We start from the raw sequence: 19208 nt of genomic DNA on the forward strand, positions 1-19208 counted from the left end.
AAAAAAAAAAAAAAAAGATTTGGCATGATCTGTTTTTCAAATTATCTTTTACTTTTATTTATAAATACTAGTAGACTATTTTTTGAGACTTTGGAAGAAAATAAGAAGTTAACTGATGACTCCATACTGAACCTCAGAGTCAAAGCATTCTATAATAGACATACCCTTATTTGACAATGTCAGTGTTACTTTCTTTACATTATTATTGCTTAATATTTCGATGCAGCAATTGTCTGATTTCTTTTCTGAATGTATTTATCTTTGTTCGTTCTTTATGAGGTTTTTGTTTCTTCCTTATCTTAAACATTGTTATTGTTATTAAATTTTAAGCCTTTTTAATTTTGTGAAGGCAAAAAGTGGAAACCTAATAAGCACATGTATATGTAAAAACAAAATAATAATAGGCTCCACGCCTGTGGCTCAGCTAAGGTGCCAGCCACATACACCTGCGCTAGCGGGTTCAAATCCAGCCTGGGCCCACCAAACGACAGGTGCAACCAAAAAATAGCCAGGCGTTGTGGTGGGCGCCTGTAGTCCCAGGTACTTGGGAGGTGGAGGCAGGAAATCGCTTGAGCCCGGGAGTTGAAGGCTGCTGTGAACTGTGATGCCATGCACTCTACCCAGGGCGACAGCTTGAGGCTCTTGTGAAATGCCTGCCATTAGCATGGTTCTCTGTTCTTCTCATATTCTTATCAAAACTAGAATCTGCAGAATTCTGTGCATTTTTTCTCAAAGACTTTAAAGTACGTGTCTGGTGGTAGGGTTCAACTTCCTTAACTGAAGAACCATCCTGGTTCCTCCACAGCTGATAACCCCAACGCCAGGTTAGAGGCATTTCCTCCGGGAGACTCACATCGAAGCACCACTCAGAGCCGGCGGTTTACAAACTCCAAGCTTCTCCTAACTCCTCTCATGGGCCACCTGTAGGTGACCTCTTTCCTCCTAGCCTCGGCCCGCGGCCACAGCCTCCCAGAACGCCGGCCCCGCCCCCATGATGTTCATTTTTAACAAGAAAATGTATTTTAAGTAAAGGAGAGGGCTGAGATTCAAATGCAAGCCTAACTGACCTAACGTCTATATTTTTTCACCATACATGTTGCCACCTAGAACATAAGCAATCAGAAAATTTTTAATGTGTGAGTCCTCAATGATGCATTTGCTCAGTAGACAGAGAAATTAAAATTCAGAGTGTTTTGTTATTCAAACCTGTTTAGCCAGGTAGTAACTGGTAGGAGTGGGAGTGGAAGCAGGTGATGGTTAGACAGTCTTTTCTGGCCAGCTCAATGGCTCACACCAATAATCCCAGCTCTTTGGGAGGCTGCAGCAGGAGGATCACTTGAGACCAGGTGGTTGATGCCAGCCTGGGCAACATAGTGAAACCCTTGTCACCGCAAAAAATTTAAAAAATCAGGGCATGTTGGGGTACATCTGTAGTCCCAGCTACTGGAGAGGCTGAAGTGGGAAGATCACTCAATCCCAGGAGCTGGGAGGATACAGTGAACTGTGATGGCACCACTGCACTTTAGCCTGGGTGACAGAGCAAGACCCTGTCTCTTAAAAAACAAAAAAAGTCTTTCTGGGCGGTGCCTGTGGCTCAAAGGAGTAAGGCGCTGGCCCCATATGTGGCAGGTGGCGGGTTCAAAACCAGCCCTGGCCAAAAACTATTAAAAAAAAAAAAAAGGTCTTTTTTTGGAGTAAAAATCTGCCTGTAGCTTGTACCCACTGGTTCTAGTTCTTTCTCTATTGCACTTGAAGATGATTTCTGTGGTACCTCGTCTAAGATGCTACGAGATATGTCTCTTTCTAAGCAGGAACAGCTAGAGATAGGAATGGAGAAGGAATAAATCTTGACCCCTAACTTCAGCTGCCTGCATGGGCTGTGCTAGCAATGCCAGTGAGTAGCACAGCAGGCGGTGGCAAACCGAGAGCACACACTCCATCTGTCGGAAGAGACAGCCACTTGGCTCCAGCTGCTTTTTGTCATGGCGGAATGTAAACCCAGTGTTCACATTCAGATTTTTCATCTTCAGATTTTGTTTTTTTTTTTTGAGACAGTCTTACTATGTTGCCCTTGGTAGTGTGCCGTGGCATCACAGCTCACAGTAGCCTCACTCTTGCCTTAGTGTCCCAAGTAGCTGGGGCTACAGGCACCTACCACAACACCCAGTTATTTTTTTGTTGTAGTTGTCATTCTTGTTTAGTAGGCCCGAGTTCAAACCTGCCATCCCTGGTGTATGTGGCTGGCACCCTAACCACTGAGCTACAGGTACCAAGCCAGAGCTTCAGATTTTTAAAGAGAAGCCGGAAATCTGGATTTTTATGTGGAATCTCCTGTTTTTTAAACATTGGCAACCAATTCAAGTTTTTTTGTTTTTTTTGTTTTAAACCTTGTGGGCCTAACAAAACCCATGTGTGGGCCTCATGAGGCCCATGGTCTGCCAACTCACAACTTCTGAAATAGACTTACAGGTAATGAGACAGTAGTCTGGTAAACATCAAATCATATTTGGATAAGGGTAGGACAAGAGTGACTGTTTCTTTGTGGTGGCAAGTTAGAGACGAGTGGCTGGGAGTGCTGCTCAAGTCTGGCAGGCACTAATTACTCCTGCCACTATCCCAAAATAGTACGGGGTGCCCTTCTGCACTCACAGTCCTGTCTGCTTAATTTGCTTGAATTTCATGTTTCCCAGGAGATGGAAGATACTTACAGTTAGCATGGGACTAAGGGGAAAACCATGGGAAAACCACTATCTTGCTAATATCCACAAGTATCCACTTGACATATGTGACCCTTTGCAGTGGGTTTGTTTGATAAAGTATATATTCTCCCAGAACACTTGGCACTCGCCCAACAAACCAATGTTAAGCATTTCCTGAGAATTGAGGACTTCTTATTTTTAAAATCATATTACTGAGGAACACAGATACCTACCTATTCTTTTCAAATTACTCCCAGCAGAAAACTTACCCAGACTGGCAAAATCTGTATGATTTTCTGCAGTTGAGGTACCTCTGTTCCCCTAGTTAGCTGGTATTGATGCTTATGGGTGTATTCTGTGTACAGTAAACTGGAATCACTTAAGTTGAATGTTGCATCTGGAACCGTACTGAAGGAACATTTTCCAGGCATTTTTCAAATCATTGTTAAAAAAAATTAAATGGAGCAGCCCCATTACGAGGTGTGGGGAGGGCGTCCTAAATGCGGTAAGGTGATGTTTCCAGCAGGGCGCTTCGGAGTTAATTCTCAGCTTGTGGAAGGCACTGTTTTACTGTGTCTTGAGTTCTCCTAGTGGAGTCTGGGACTCATAAAATAATGTCATTTATTCGAAGAGTTTTCTAACAGAGTAATATGCCTTTATTAGTAGCTCTTAGAAAGGGCAATATGCTCTTTTAACTGAATATATAATGGCTAAAAGTATATGCTTAGAAAATGTAGTCCTATCCCTGAACAGGAATCACAAGAGTCTGACTAAAAGGTAACTGTGTCTTTGGTATTGAAGGAATAATTATCTTGATTCTCCTGACTCCAGGCCAGAAGTGAGGCTGTCAGAAATCTCAGAGGGAAGTCTCTTCAGGTTTACACTGAGGGTACATTGTTGCCAGATATAGTGTCTGTTCAAAGGACTCCAAGCAATTTCACATCTGCTATCTCAATTGGATTCCTTACTCTGTGATGAAGGGGAGATAATAGTCCCATTTCACAAATGGAGAGACAGGAGAGCTTTCCTCCCCCATTCCTTGTTCTCTCCATTATTCTCCCAAGTTTGCATGCTAGAGAGTGGCACAGTAACATTGAAAACGCCAGGTAGTTTATATGTGTTTTTGGTTTTTTTAAGATCAAAAGCAGCCAGGAGCCTTTAAAAGGGTTCACAAGGTGGCCTACAGCAGCCCTTTTTCCATTTAGAGCATTGGGGTATTACAAAAGAAGGGCTTTAATTGAGCAATCTAGTTTGGAAGAAAACCCACATTTTAATGGTCAGAGTGAGAGGGTGGGGGTAAGGGGGAATTTCAAACAAAGACACTATTTAAAAAGCCTAAAACTGTCTTCTCAAGGCTTGAAATAATTTGTTGGGAAACTTCAGATCCTTTACTTTTTTCCTCCCCTCCCTAAATAAAAACCAGATTTGTTAAAAGGAAAAGAGATCCAGTATTGTTAATTGTATTTCAGAAAGTGCCAGAGAGGGAAATATCCCTGTAGTTTTAAACATTGTCCCAAGAGGGAAATAGGCAAATACCCTGCTTCACATAAACAGTCTCTATGTACCATAAATAAACCTTTAAAGAATGAATTCCAGACAGTTTTGTTTAGTGCAGGATAAACTAAGAAAGGAAAGGACATGGCGAGGGAATAGCTTGTGATCTGAGACCTTACGGTATATAGGCAGATATTTCTTCTTTCAACTCTAGGAAGTTTCTCGAAGACTTCAGCACTTTTTTCCTGAGGAGGTAGGAATAGACAGTTTCCTATTTTATTAGGAGCTTATGAACATAAGGTTGCTTTCTCCAGAATACATTTTATGACAGGAAACTGCTACTTGAGTAAATAAGCATCAACTTTGTGTACTACTGTATCTGATTAGTCATTTCATTACTACAAGGAAAGCCTTGCTCGCTTGGCTCTTTTCCTCACATCGCATCTACTTTGACTGACCAGATCAACCTGAAGGTGGCAGGAGAATTCATACTAATAGGCTGTATCTCAACTTTTTCAAGTGTGGGAGTTCACAAAGCCGCAAATGACTAGGTAAAGATAATTTTTACTTAAGGGCCAGAATATTTGCTTGATTCAGACAGAGCACCATAGTCATTCAAAAGGGGAATATTGTTTATCGTGAAGATTCTGATGACTTCAGTAGAGGGTTGTTACTGTGTGTGGTTCTTCAGTGGTTGGTTGCAGTGAGGAAGTGGGGTTAAAAGCTTTTTACCTTAAGTCTTTGTCCTGATCTTATTTCCTCTTCTCTGAGAAAAAAGTAATGCTCAGAATGGTCTTGGCAAAACAAAGCACTGACCCAATTGTCATCCTCTGGCTTTCCAGCATATTTATTCTATGACTCTAAGCAAAGCAGTTAAGCTTACTGTGCCTCAGTTTCTTTGTTGGTGAAATAAGGAAACTAAGACACACTCACTTACTTGATCATCCCACAGCATGCGGATGGGTGAGGCGTGGGTGCATAAATAGCAGAATGTTTTGTAGGAAAAATAATATACTCCTGCAGTCTGGCTTTTGCCCTTTATATTAAACCTAGTAGGTTTTTGTTGTTGTGAAAATGAACATGTTTGAGTCTGAAATCTGCTAGTAGCTAACTATATGAACGTAGGCCATCCACTTTTCTTTACTTTTATTGATTGATTGAGACAGAGTCTCACTCTGTCGCCCTGGGTTAAGCTCCATGGGTCATAGCTCACAGCAACTTCAAACTCTTGGGCTTGAGCAATCTTCTTGCCTCAGCTTCCTGATGCTGGAACTACAGGCACCCACCACGACACTCAGCTAGTTTTTTCTGGTTTTAATAGAGACTGGGGTCTTGCTCTTGCTTAAGCTGGTCTTGAACTACTGAGCATGAGCAATCCACCAGCCTTGGCCTCCCAGAGCGCTAGGATTACAGGCATGAGCCACAATGCCTGGCCTTCACTTCTATTTATTTAAAAAAAAAAAAAAAAAGAGCATGTTAGGATAAATTAACTTGAGGTTGCTCCTTATCTCTAAAATGTTTTATTCTAAAATTATTTAGTAGTGGGTTGTCAGTGACTTCTCATGGCATCAAATACAGTAGCCTTTTTTCTTTCCTTATCTTTGTACACGTCCTCGGCCATTTTTAATATTATGACCTCCCTGTTGTTGATATCAGTCCTTTCTGGTTCTTTTCTTAACTCTGTTTGTTACTTCTCTATCTTTTTCACTGTCCTATTCTACTGCTTCTTTTCCTAACCAATCTGTTAAAGGACCATTTTTTTTCTAGGTGATTTGTGTGGTTATATCACATGTCTGTTTTTCTATCAGATTGCTGGTCTTCTCTAATTTTAGAAACCCTTTGTTAAGATTTTGCTTCTGATTAGTTTTTCATTCATCCTTTTATTTTGCTTTTGGAGATATGTATATTTGTGTGTGTTTAGTCATTAAAAGAACTTTTATGAATCTGAATTTTGAGTCACAAAAAAATTTTTTTCTCTTCTCTGGTTTAAGAAAATTTCATCCATCTTTCCTCCATTATATTTTTTAATTTCAATTAACCATAATCTTGTTCTAAAAGAATTTAAGACAGCCTATAAAAATACATGCAAAAAGATGAAAAAATAAGTGAGAAAAGACACTTTAAAGACATTTTAATTCAATGGGAAATGTATAGACTTTTAAATAATGGTATTAGAAAAAATGCTATTAGATGAAATAACAATATGCAAAAAAAATTAGATTTATTCTTTTTTTATTATTTTTTTAGAGACAGAGTTTTAGCTTGTTGCCCTCGGTAGAGTGCTGTGGTGTCACAGATCACAGCAACCTCTAGCTCTTGGGCTTAGGTGGTTCTCTTGCCTCAGCCTCCTGAGTAGCTAGGACTATAGGTGCCTGCCACAACACCCAGCTATTTTTTGTTGCAGTTTGTCCAGGACTGGGTTTGAACCCACCACCTTTGGTATATGGGGCCGGCACCCTTACCCACTGAGCCACAGGCGATGCCCAAGATTTGTTCTTGACATTCTACATAAGATAAATCTCAAATGGATCAGAGATTTACTGATATTATTAGCATGAAAAAGTGTTGTTGGTGTTTTTTTTTTCTTTTTTGAGACAACCTCAAACTCCTGGGCTTTAGCGATTCTCTTGCCTCAGCCTCCCAAGTAGTTGGGACTACAGGCCCCTGCCACAACACCTGGCTATTTTTTGTTGCGGTTGTCATTGTTGTTTATCTGGCCTGGGCTGGATTCGAACCTGCCAGCCTGGGTGTATGTGACTGGTGCCATAACCACTGTGCTATGGACCCTGGAGCCAAAAGAAATTGTTCTTTACTTTTAATAAAGAAGAGAATTTATCATTCTTTCTAAACACCTTGAAATATCAATTTTGTTAAAAAAAGATATAATCAGAAACCAGACCCAAATTTAGATATTGTTAACTGGCTTATAGCAGACCCAAGCAAGCTGAAAACTTCAAAAAAAAGCTAGATAAGAGAGGGGGGGGGAAGTCTATTTGAAGCCATTGTAAAGTGACCAAGATTTATGAGCGGAAAGAAACTCAGTAAGGTGAGTCCAACATTTATTTTGCTTTTTTTCTGGAGACTTTTTTCTGATTTTTTTCTTCTTTTTTCTGATTTCTGAGCAGTCCAGGGAGAAAGGTAAAGAAGCCAGGCAGAAAGCAGCTGCCAAAAGGCAAAGGATCCACAAACAGCTTTGGATAGTCTCAGGGGCATGGCAAAGTAAAAGGTGAAGTTCATTGCTACTGAGAGAGCTGATAATTGAGGGACTAATTAAGAAGGGATAGACAGAAAACAGACCCCACTAATCTGAGCTGCTTTTTTTTTTTTTTTTTAAGGCAATTGCCAATTTCTAAGTGACATAGTTTGAAAGGAGCCAACCAAAAAGTGGCAGCCAGGAGGCTAAAGAACTGAATAGATCAGGCGTCCTCAAACTACAGCCCGTGGACCACATGCGGCCCGACTAGGACATTTATCCAGCCTGCTGGGTGTTTTTGCCACCACTGCCTATCCTGCTTAAGCAGCTAACTCATCCTGGGACCCACAGTCCAGCCCTCCAATGGTCTGAGGGACAGTGAACTGGCCCCCTGTTTAAAAAGTTTGAGGACCCCTGGAATAGATCTTTTAGCAGATTTATGGTTATTATTGAGATTAAAAGTGGAAGAATGGTACTGGTTTTTAGTTGATATTACACCAGGCTTCATAAAGACTTTAAAAGATTGAAGCCCGACCTTGAGAAAGCCCAAATCCTGTTTGGATCAAGGCATTATGTGTCTTACTCTAACTACCTGTCAGAAGTTAAAGACTCATCTAAAGTCTGTATAAGTTTGCACACAAAATATTGCATTCAATTATGAATAGGGCAGCCTATTGAGAGTTAAAACAAAGGCTAGAAACAGACCTACAGATAAACTGGATGTTGGCATTTTCAGACACAGAATTTAAAAATAACTATGTCTTTGAAAAGTTTACCAGAAAACTAATTTTATCTTGGAAAAAAATTATCAAATAATAAAGGAAATTACAGAATGGTACTTTTTCATGAACATATAAGCAAAAAGTCTGAAGAAAACATTAGCAAATCAAATACAGAAATACATAAGAAGGATTAGCCAGGTGTAGTGGCTCATACCTGTAATCCTAGCATTCTGGGAGGCTGAGGTGGGTGGATTGCCTGAGCTTAGGAGTTCAAGACCAACCTGAGTGAGAGGGAGACTCTGTCTCTATTAAAAAACTTAACTAGGCATTGTGGCTGGCTTCTATTGTCCCAACTACTCAGCAGTCTGAGGCAAGAAGACCGCTCGAACCCAGGAGTTTGAGGTTGCTATATACTGTGACACCACAGCACTCTACCCAGGGCAACAGAATGAGACTCTGTCTCAAAAAGAAAAGAAAGAAGGAAAGAAATATATAAGAAGGATAATATATCATAACCAAATTGTGTTTATTCCAGGAATACAAGTTTAATTGAACATAGCAAATAGTATAATTTACATCAGCAAAATAAAAGAAAAAATATGATTATGTCTAAAGTACACAAAAAACTTGTGACAAAATTCAACATCCACTTATAATAAAAACTTAGCAAGCTAAAAAGGGAGTGCTGTAATCTGATAAAGTGTGTCTTAAGAAAGCTGTAGCAAATATCATACCCATTGGTGATATATTAAAAGATTTTCTTTAAGATAAGAGAGGGATGCCCATTATCACCACTTCAGTTCACTTTTACACTAGAGATCCTAGCCAAGGACGATTTTTTTCTTTTTTTTTAACAAAGGAATACAAGGTAAAAGAACTGGAAAGAAAAAGAAAAACTTTATTATTTGTAGAGAATTTGATTGTATATGTAGAAAATCTGGAAAAATGTACAGAAAAAGTTATTAGAATGAATAGGTAAAATTTAGTAAGGTCACTGGAGACAGTGTAGAAAAATCAATCATATTTCTACATATCAACAACATTTACAGAGAAAAGAACAATTTGGAGAATATACTTTGCCAGGAGCATTAAGAAATATTAAATATTGCCTCTTTATTTATTACTGTGTAATTAATGACCCCCAAACTTTGGACTCTAAAACAACCACTTTGTTCACAATTAATGGGTGAGCAATTTGGGATGGACCTAGGTGGGTGGTTCTTCTGCTGGACTCCCCTGTGGTTATTCGTACGGCTGCATCATCTGGCTGTTCAGGTAAGGCTGAATGGTATAAGCTGACCTTAAATATCCAATGGTTGGTGCTGGCTTCACCAGCCCCTCTGTCCACATGGTCTTTCATCTTAAGGAAGTTAGTCCCAGCGTCTTCAGATAGTGGAAACATGAAAGAAAGGCAGAGCAGAAGCTCTAAGATCTCTCGAGGCCTAGGCTCAGAGGTCACACACCAGTGCTTATTCTGCATTCAGTTGACTGAAGCAAATTCCAAGCCTAGTGAAAGATTCATGCTGAGGAGAAATAGACTCTACCTCGTGGTAGGAGAAGATGCAAAGAACTTGTGGCTGTTTTTAATCTACCCCTAGAAATAAATCTAACAAAAGATGTATAAGACCGCAAAACAGAAACAGAAAATAAACACTAGAGAAATTGAAGGTGTAAATAGATGAAGAGATACACTTAAAATATGTGAAGACTCATTCGTTAAATTGTCATTGCTCCTCAGATTGGTCTATATAGAATCAATGCAGTCCTGGTGAAAACCCTAGTAAATTTTTGTGACAAGTTGACAGGCTGATTCCAAAATTTATATGAAATCGAAAAGTACAAAGCGTAGCTAAAGTAATCCTAAAGAAAAAACAAAGTCAAAGAGCTTACACTATTCGATTTCAGGCATCATTATAAAAACTACGGTAATGAAGAGAGTATGGTATTGGTAGGAAACAAAGCAGAGTAAATCAGAAAAGAAAATGCAGAAATAGATACCTAAACACTGTTAACTTTAACTTAGATCAGAGTTTGCACTGTACTGCAATAGGGGGAAAGATGGTCTTTGCAGTAAATATTAGTGAGTCAAGTACATAGCCACTGGGAAAAAGTAGGTCTTGATCTCTACCTCATGTTGTATGTAAAAGTCAACTAACTCTTAGTAGATTATAGATTTAAGTGTGCAGAGCAAAACAATCTAACTTATATAAGTAAACATAAAAGAATGTTTTTATGACATTGATAACATAAAAGAATGTCTTTATGACATTGATATGGGTAAAAATTTATTCTTTATTTTTTAAAAATAAAACATCTGTCACCCATGCTAGAGTGCAGTGGCAGGATCATAGCTCACTGCAGCCTCAAACTCTTGGGGTTAAGCCATCCTCCTGCCTAAGCCGCCCAAGTAGCTAGGACCATAGGCATATGCCGCCACACCCAGCTGATCATAATTTCTTAACCAGGAAACAGAAAGCTCTTACCATGAATGAAAAGATTATTAAGGTGAATTTCCTTAAAATTAAGATCTGATCAGCAGCTCCGGCAGCTCAGTGGGTAGGGTGTCAGCCACATACACAGAGGCTGGCGGGTTCGAGCCTGACCTGGGCCTGCTAAACAGTGACAATTGCAGCCAAAAAATAGCCGGGCATTGTAGTGGGCACCTAGTCCCAGCTTCTCAGGAGGCTGAGGCAAGAGAATTGCTTAAACCCAAGAGTTGGAGGTTGCTGTGACCTGTGATATCATGGCACTCTACCCAGGGCAACACAATGAGATTCTGTCTCTAAAATAAAATAAAATAAATAAAAGTAAGATCTGATCATTAAAAGGTACCATTTAAAGAGTAATAGGAGAAGTCACAGAATAGGAAAAGATATTTATAGTATGTCTATTCAACAGAGGACTTATATACAGAATGCATAAGAAAAATGCCTACAGATCATTAAGGAAAAAACAGTAACTCCGTATAGGAATTAGCAGAAGACTTGAATACGCCCTTCACCAAAAAAATAGCCAAATAGCCAATATCCATATTAAAAGGTACTTAATCTCATTTGTCAACAGGAAAATGGACATTATAGCACACTGAGGTGCTATTCCACACCCATCAGAATATCTGATTTTTTAAAAGTTACCTTTACTGGGTGGCACCTGTGGCTCAGTAAGTAGGGTGCCGGCCCCATATACCGAGGGTGGTGGGTTCAAACCCGGCCCCGGCCAAATTACAACAAAAAAATAGCTGGACATTGTGGCAGGCACCTGTAGTCCCAGCTACTTGGAAGGCTGAGGCAAGAGAATCGCCTAAGCCCAAGAGCTGGAGGTTGCTGTGAGCTATGATGCCACAGTACTCTACTGAGGGTGACAAAGTAAAACTCTGTCTCTAAAAAATAAATAAATAAATATAAAAATTAAAAAAAAAAAAGCTACTTTTACCAAGTGTTGATGAAAACATAAAATGACAAGGAATTCTGTAGATTGCCGGAGGGAGAGTATGTTGGTTCAGCCCTGTGGAAAACTGGGGAGGGCCTAGGCAGGTGGATCGCCTGAGCTCAGGAGTTTGAGACCAGCCAGAGCAAAGCAGTGGTGGGCGCCTGTAGTCCCAGCTACTTCAGAAGCTGAGGCAAGAGAATCACTTGCATCTAGGAGTTTGAGGTTGCTGTGAGCTATGACACCACAACCCTCAATGCCAGGTGACTAAGAGTCTATCTCAAAAATAAATAAATAAATAAATAAATAAAACTGTTAGCAGTCTCTATCAAGGTTGAACATGATGTACATTCTTAATGCCCTAACACTTCTACTCCCAGGTATATATCCAAGAAATAGGCATACATATGTGCCTCAAAAGACATGTCTAAGAATATTCATAGTGGCATTATTTATACTAGCAAAACATTTCAAACAAAGCCAATGTTTATCATATATAATTCAAAGCAGGAAATACTTATCTGTGGCAATGTAGGTTACGATACTGGTTCTCTTTGAGGAAGAAGAGGGAGTAGTGAGTGGGAGGCTGCAGATGTGGAAGAGTCTGTTTCCAAGATGGGAATAATAATTTACTTTGTGATGAGGCTGGTGGTCACATCGTTGTGTTCACTTTGATAAAAATCATTGAACTGTACATTTGATTAGTACACTTTTCTGTATGTGCCGTAAACATCAGTGAAAAAGGTAAAACATGATAAACTCGTAAGTACAAAACAGACGTGAAACTAACAGTGATACATCTGACTCTGTGTGTGTGTGACTGTGCGTATTTTCCTACATTTCACTTTTATAGGGAAAATCCTTATTTATAAATATTAAAACCTTGACTCTGATTGAAAATTAACATGACTTGAGGCTTTTATGAAATCTAGAATTATAGTTCCCTGGAAGACCATCGTATGGCTGATGTCTATAATTTACTTTCTTCCCTAATTAGGCCCTGAAAAGCACCTTGGGGTTTCCTTTGATTCGGTTTGAAGATGCTGTCATTAATTTGGACCCCTTCACTCGGGTGCATCCCTATGAGACCAAGGAGTTCATTATCAATGATGTACTCAAACATTTCCAGGAGGTGAGTTTTGGGGAAGCTTTGGAGCATAACTAGAACGTTTGCTTCATTTCTTTGGGAATTTTGGTTTCTAAGATATTAGTATTGGGAACCCAGTTAAACATTTCCGCTCTGCTGTTTTGGGTCAAGTCACATCCCTCGAAGCCTATATACAAGAAAGTTCTGACAATAGACTTGACTTAGGAGCTGTTAGTTTTGTTTTTCAGGGCTAGTCCCAGGGGCTTCCACTAAGTTACTCACAACTCTTAATGGTTTAATTGATGCTTTAATAATAACACAAAATACTGTGAGCTCTTTATTTACCAGGCATAGGCCTATTTTCAACAACCACACCAGTGTTCTTAGGGCCTATGAGATTGAACTGCCCTTGAGTTGAACTTGAAAAAATTTTTGAAAATCAAGCTTAACATTTTCATTTTTGTATTTATTATCCAGCTTGCAAAGACCAAAATGTAAAGCCAACACATATTCTTCACTGAATAGATAGGTTAAAGTCACATCAAATTTATTAGCTTTAAAGTTAAAATATTCTATTTTTGCTTCTTTTTCTTTCTATCTCCCTTTCTTATCTTTCTTGACTTTTCTCTTTGGTGCTATTTCTGCCTAACTGCAAGGTGATAAAGCAGAACCTGGAATCAGGCAGCTGGAGGTACAAAAAGTCTGGAGGGCTGGTTGCTGAGTCTTTCCATGCCCCTCCATGTCTTAGGAGCGCACCTACAAATCTAACCCCTCTCTTTCTTCCCTTTTGAAATTCTCTGTGCTGCTTATTAATCCTCTATTTGTAGGAACGATGGAAAGGAGAATATGATATGTATGCTAATAAACACACTCATCAGGAATATTTCCTGACATTTAGGACTGGATGTTTAAAAAATGAAGAGATGAATGAAAGAATATTTCCTCTTTGATAGTATTTTTATTATTCCAACTGGCTTTGAAAAGTATTCTTTTTTTTTTTTTTTTTTGGAGACAGAGCCTCAAGCTATCCCCCTGGGTGGAGTGCCGTGGTATCACAGCTCACAGCAACCTCTAACTCCTGGGCTCAGGCGAGTCTCCTGCCTCAGCCTCCCAAGTAGCTGGGACCACAGGCGCCCACCACAACGCCTGGCTATTTTTTTGATTGCAGCCATTATTGTTGTTTTGGCAGGCCTGGCCTGGATTTGAACCTGCCACCTTAGGTGTATGTGGCTGGCGCCTTAGCCACTTGAGCTATAGGCGCTGAGCCAAAAAGTATTCTAGGAGTAAGCAATCTCAGGGAATTATGCATTGAGACAAGTTTAGCTGAAGCCTGTGAAAGGACAGGAGATGATTTTGCAGTTGATGAAGATTAAAAGGTAATTGTTACTAGTAAGGAATGGGAATGGAGGGATAACCATTTTGCATGGGACACTGGTATCTGCAAATATAAAGTGTTGATTTGATTTTTCTCTTCTTACTCCATTTGACAGGAACTCCTCAGCCAGGCAGCTCGAATCCTGGGATCAGTGGATTTTCTTGGAAACCCTATGGGACTTTTGAATGATGTTTCTGAAGGGGTTACAGGACTGATAAAGTATGGAAATGTTGGGGGGCTGATCAGAAATGTTACACATGGAGTCTCAAACTCTGCTGCCAAGGTAAGGAAATAGAGGTAAAATTCCGTTATAATTAACCTCACGAGTCCTCTACATACTGTCATTTCCTTTACGGTTAATAGGCTGTGAGAAGTTATATTCATGGCCTTTGCTTCATTGCCCACACACCTTGCCTTTTCCTCACCTCATAACTTGCCTCCGAGACATCTTTTTTCCTTCCTCTCCATTGCCACTGCCTTAGTCCAGGCTTTACTTATCTCTTACTGTAGTATCCCTCAGCCCCTCAGAACCTCATTGTGTCTTTCACAGTGCTACCAGGATGAGCCCACTTTCCTAAATATACATTGAATCATGTCATTCTTCTGTCTACCAGTTAATCGCCATAGTTTACAGGGACAGTTTAGACTGAAATACAGCCTTCTGTGGTGACACAAACCTGAAGTCACCTGAGTCCAGCAGCAGCAGACAGTAAAGTAATTGTTCTGTGCCTACAGCCTGCTGACTTTTTGCTCACTGGCATCTTGCTGGGGGCCATTGTGTTAGAGCACGATAGCTTTTCTGGGAGGAGCTGCTGTTTGCTGTGTGAGATGGAAAGATGAAGGTAGTTGAGGGTAGTTGCTAGTTGACGGCATGCAGAAGGCCTCTTAAGAGCTCTGCATTCTTGCCTCCTCTTTCAACTCAACAAATTTTTCTTGCAGAGTCTGACTTTTTCATGAGTGAACGAGGTTTGAGAAAACACCTGTGCTCTCTGCTTATTTACTTTAAGAAAGCATTTGTTATGATGAGGTCATAGTTGCACTTGTACCTGGAGCCAGTAGGATGTAAAAGTATTGCAAGAGACTTTTATGGTCTAATTTATAGTGAATAGCATGTAAGAAAGTGAAGTTGAATAGTGTTTCTATATTACATAGTATTCTAATTAATAATGTTTGAAAGCTGGGAATTTATTCTTTTTTTTCAAACTGTTTTCTAGACATAATGGTTCTTCGGTCAGATGAGTTTCTTCAGTACATAGTGTTATGAATCACACCAAAAAGTGTACTGTTTGTCTTATAGTTCAAAGTAGGCAGCACTCTCACTTCTATTTTATTTTATTTTACTTTACTTATTTATTGATTTATTCTAAAGGGTAAAGAGGAGGAAAGAGAAAAGGAAGGGATGAAAGAGGGAAGGGAAGAGGTCTCAGCTATGTTGAATTTGATTCGCCACTTTGCCTCCATTCCTGGTTGGTATTCCAGAACTTTTCCTCAAGCGCCCTGGTTTTTCTCCAATTTCATGTAGTGATGGTTCTCTGTAGATACAAACTTCAATAGGTTGGGTACAAAATGTGATGAGGGCTTCATCTTCTTCACTCTGTTCCCCTTCATAATTTGACCTTCATTGAGTCCCAGAAACCATGCGTAGCCTGATTCTGCTGGTGGTAGGTACAGTGTGGAAGACTAGATCACATAGTAGTTTTCAAATACAGATTCCTTGAATTTGCATTCTGGAGTAAAAACATCCTGAAGGTAAAAAGAACATACAAAAAAGAAGAAAGGTATTTATTTATACTTTGAGACAGAATCTTACTATGTCACCCTCGGTAGAGTGCCATGGTGTCACCGTTCACAGCAACCTCAAACTCTTGGGCTTAAGTGATTCTCTTGCCTCAGCCTCTCAAGTAGCTGAGACTACAGGTGCCTGCTACAACGCCTGGCTATTTCTTTGCTGTAGTTATCATTGTTGGTTAGCAGGCCTGGGCCAGATTCAAACCTTCCATCCCCAATGTATGTGGCTGGTGCCCTAACCACTGAGCAATAGGCACCAAGCCAATTATTTATTTATTTATTTATTGTTTAGACAGAATCTCACTCTGTTGCTCAGAATAAAGTGTTGTGGTGTGAGCCTAGCTTGACAGTAACCTCACACTCCCGGGTTCAAACAATCCTCCTGCGTTGGCCTCCCAAGCAGTTGGCACTATAGGCACCTGCCATGATGCCCAGCTGTTTTTTCTACTTTTCAGTAGAGCTGGGTCTTGCTCTTGCTCAGGCTGGTCTCGAACTCCTGAGCTCAAACCATCCTCCCTTCTCGGCCTCCCAGAGTGTCAGGATTATAGGTGTGAGCCTGGCCAACACTCTCACTTTTAGAGAAAGACTGAAAGATAGGAGGAAGGCATTCTAACTCATGGATTGTAAATAGAGACTCAGGTTCAAAGTCTGAATGAGTGTGCACACTTCTGCCTTGAATCATTTCTTACGCTGCCCTTGGACCTTTGTCTCTTATGGAACCTAAAATATTATGGTGGTAGCTTGTTCTTGCTTTAGCTATTGAACTTGATATAAACAGATGCACTTAAATATTTAGTTGTGAATGCCCAGTTTAAATATTTCATTAAATTTTATTAAGTTTATTAAATTCTAATTAACATAAGAAAGTCTCTTAGTTTCATAATTTCTTTCTTTGTTTTTGTACCCTTCAGCTTTTATAATTTTTAAAAGGAATATGATTGTCGTTTATTGAGACAGTGAGAGTACTTCCTCAATCTAGAACAGGGTTAGGGTGAGGGTTGTGAGAATAAAATGATATAGGACATTACAAAAAATTTTGAAAAATACAGACTAAAGCAGAGAAGTAGATCATCACACAATGACTGTAGCACTTGTGTCAAGACTTAAGTCACCAGGAAGCCATTAGTGCCCTTAAAATGAAAACTATTATACTACATATTACAGAGAAGGAGGACATTGGGCATGAAAGTGGCCGAGTCAGACCCCATCTGGACCAGTCTGGCTGTTAAGAACTTCTGCATTGGCTCAGCGCCTGTGGCTTAAGTGGCTAAGGCGCCAGCCACATACACCTAAGGTGGCGGGTTCAAATCCAGCCCGGGCCCGCCAAACAACAATGATGGCTGCAACCAAAAAATAGCTGGGCGTTGTGGCAGGCACCTGTACTCCCAGTTACTTGGGAGGTGGAGGAAGGAGACTCTCCTGAGCCCAGGAGTTGGAGGTTGCTGTGAGCCATGATGCCACGGCATTCTACCCAGGGCGACAGCTTGAGGCTCTGTCTCAAAAAAAAAAAAGAACTTCTGCAGTTTACGTTCAGGATAAGAATGAAGAAGCTTTTAACTCACTTTTGCCTTCTGAACAGGTCAGACCTCTTACGGGTTTCTCCAGAGTTCTCTGTAATATCCTGTTGAAAAGATTGAACCTTTCTTTAATCTCCTGGTTTATGAAAGTCTCTTGTTTCCTAGTTCTGTTTTTCAAAGAACTAGCAAACAAAGTTTTGAAGCTTGAGGGTCAGCATGAGACTAAGGCAGAAAAAAAGGGCAGAGTCCTCCTTGTTCCTACCCTTACCCTAGGTTGCTATGAATGCCAAGTGGCAGCGATAATACATTCCATTAGATGTCATGCATAAAGCATGAAGTTGTCACTGGACTTGCGTGAGGGTGGGTATTGCTTTCCATGTTCTTTTGAATGGGAACTTTGTTCCCCATGTGGTTGGGTCTTTTTTGTATTTGTCTTGCCTTTTTAAAAAATTTGTTTTGGAGACAGAGTCTCACTTTGTTGCCCTCAGTAGAGTGCTGTGGCATCATAGCTCACAGCAACCTCAAACTCTTGGGGTCAAGCGATTCTCTTGCCTCAGCCTCCCAAGTAACTGGGACTATAGGCGCCCACCGCAACATTTGGCTGTTTTTAGAGATAGGTCTTGATCTGGCTCAGACTGGTCTTGAACCTGTGAGCTCAGGCTATCCACTCTCCTCAGCCTCCCAGAGTGCTGGGATTATAGGCATGAGCCACCATGCCTGACCTATCTTGCCTTTTTTGTTTTATTGTTATTATTATTATTTTTATTTTTTGAGACAGTGTCTACTTCATCACCCTATATAGAGTGCTATGGTGTCTTAGGTCTCACAAACCCATACTCTTAGGCTTAAGTGATCCTCTCGCCTCAGCCTCCCCAGCAGTGGCTGAGACAACAGGTGCTCACCACAACTCCTGGGTAGGTTTTTTTCCTACTTTTAGTAGAGATGGGGTCTCGCTGTTGCTCAGGCTGGTCTTGGACTCCTCGGCTCAGGTGATCTACCTGCCTTGGTCTTCTAGAGTGCTAGGATTATAGGTGTGAGCCACTATGCCCAGCCCATCTTCCCTTTAATTAAGTTAATTAGTGTGGAGCCACAGGTTGCTACTGAGAAGAATTGCTATGTAATTTTTTTTTTTTTGAGACACAGTCTCAGTTTGTTGCCCTCGGTAGAGTGCTGTGTTGTTATAGCTTATAGCAACCTCAAGCTCTTGGGGTCAGGCAGTTCTCTTGCTTTAGCCTACCAAGAGCTGGGACTACAGACGCCTGCCACAATGCCCAGCTATTTTTAGAGACGGGGTCTCGCTCTTGCTCATGCTGGTCATCTGGAACTCATGTGCTCAGGTGATCCCCCCACCTCCCAGAGTGCTGGGATTACAGGTGTGAGCCACTGTGCTTGGGCTGTTTGCTAGGGAATTTATAGTCATGCGTCCCTCAACAGTGGGGACAGGTTCTGAGAATGACTTTATTGTGTGATTTTGTTGTTGTGACCATCACGACGCTAGGTCACTGTGGAGGAAGATGTTCCTGGTTCTTGGCTCTCAGTGTCATGAAGGAGCACTGGTGCCCTACTGATGACAGAGTGATCACCAACACAAAGTAATCACAATCATATACGTTTATTGCAGAACAAAGCACACGAACTATGAGGAGAATAGGAGAATATGTCTCAAAGATCGTAAGTGGAGAAAAGCCCCAAGTCCGGCCATACACAGTCCTACAAGCTAACTAAGCTGTCTGGTTTGTCCCACCTTTCCCTCTGCACGATTGGCTGTTGCCTCCTGCCTTTGGGGTAGCTGACAGGTTGGGATTACATGACAGATTTCTCAGTTTTCACTAGGCTTCCTCCAACCTTCCTGAAGAATACAAGGTGGTTGAAATTTATAATTTTAATTATACAGTAATGGGCCCGAT

At 40.6% G+C, this 19208-nt stretch overlaps 1 protein-coding gene across 1 annotated transcript in view; it reads left to right on the top strand.

Moving 5' to 3' along the window:
• Positions 1-19208, top strand: part of VPS13D (vacuolar protein sorting 13 homolog D) — a 275140-nt gene that overhangs the window by 166259 nt on the left and 89673 nt on the right. The window contains 2 exon segments of the mRNA XM_023515148.1: positions 12532-12666; positions 14112-14279. Of these exon segments, the coding sequence (XP_023370916.1) occupies positions 12532-12666; positions 14112-14279 (303 nt within the window).

This window comes from Otolemur garnettii, unplaced genomic scaffold (genome assembly GCF_000181295.1).
Source record: "Otolemur garnettii isolate 467f Iridium unplaced genomic scaffold, OtoGar3 scaffold00067, whole genome shotgun sequence".
Taxonomy (NCBI): domain Eukaryota; kingdom Metazoa; phylum Chordata; class Mammalia; order Primates; family Galagidae; genus Otolemur; species Otolemur garnettii.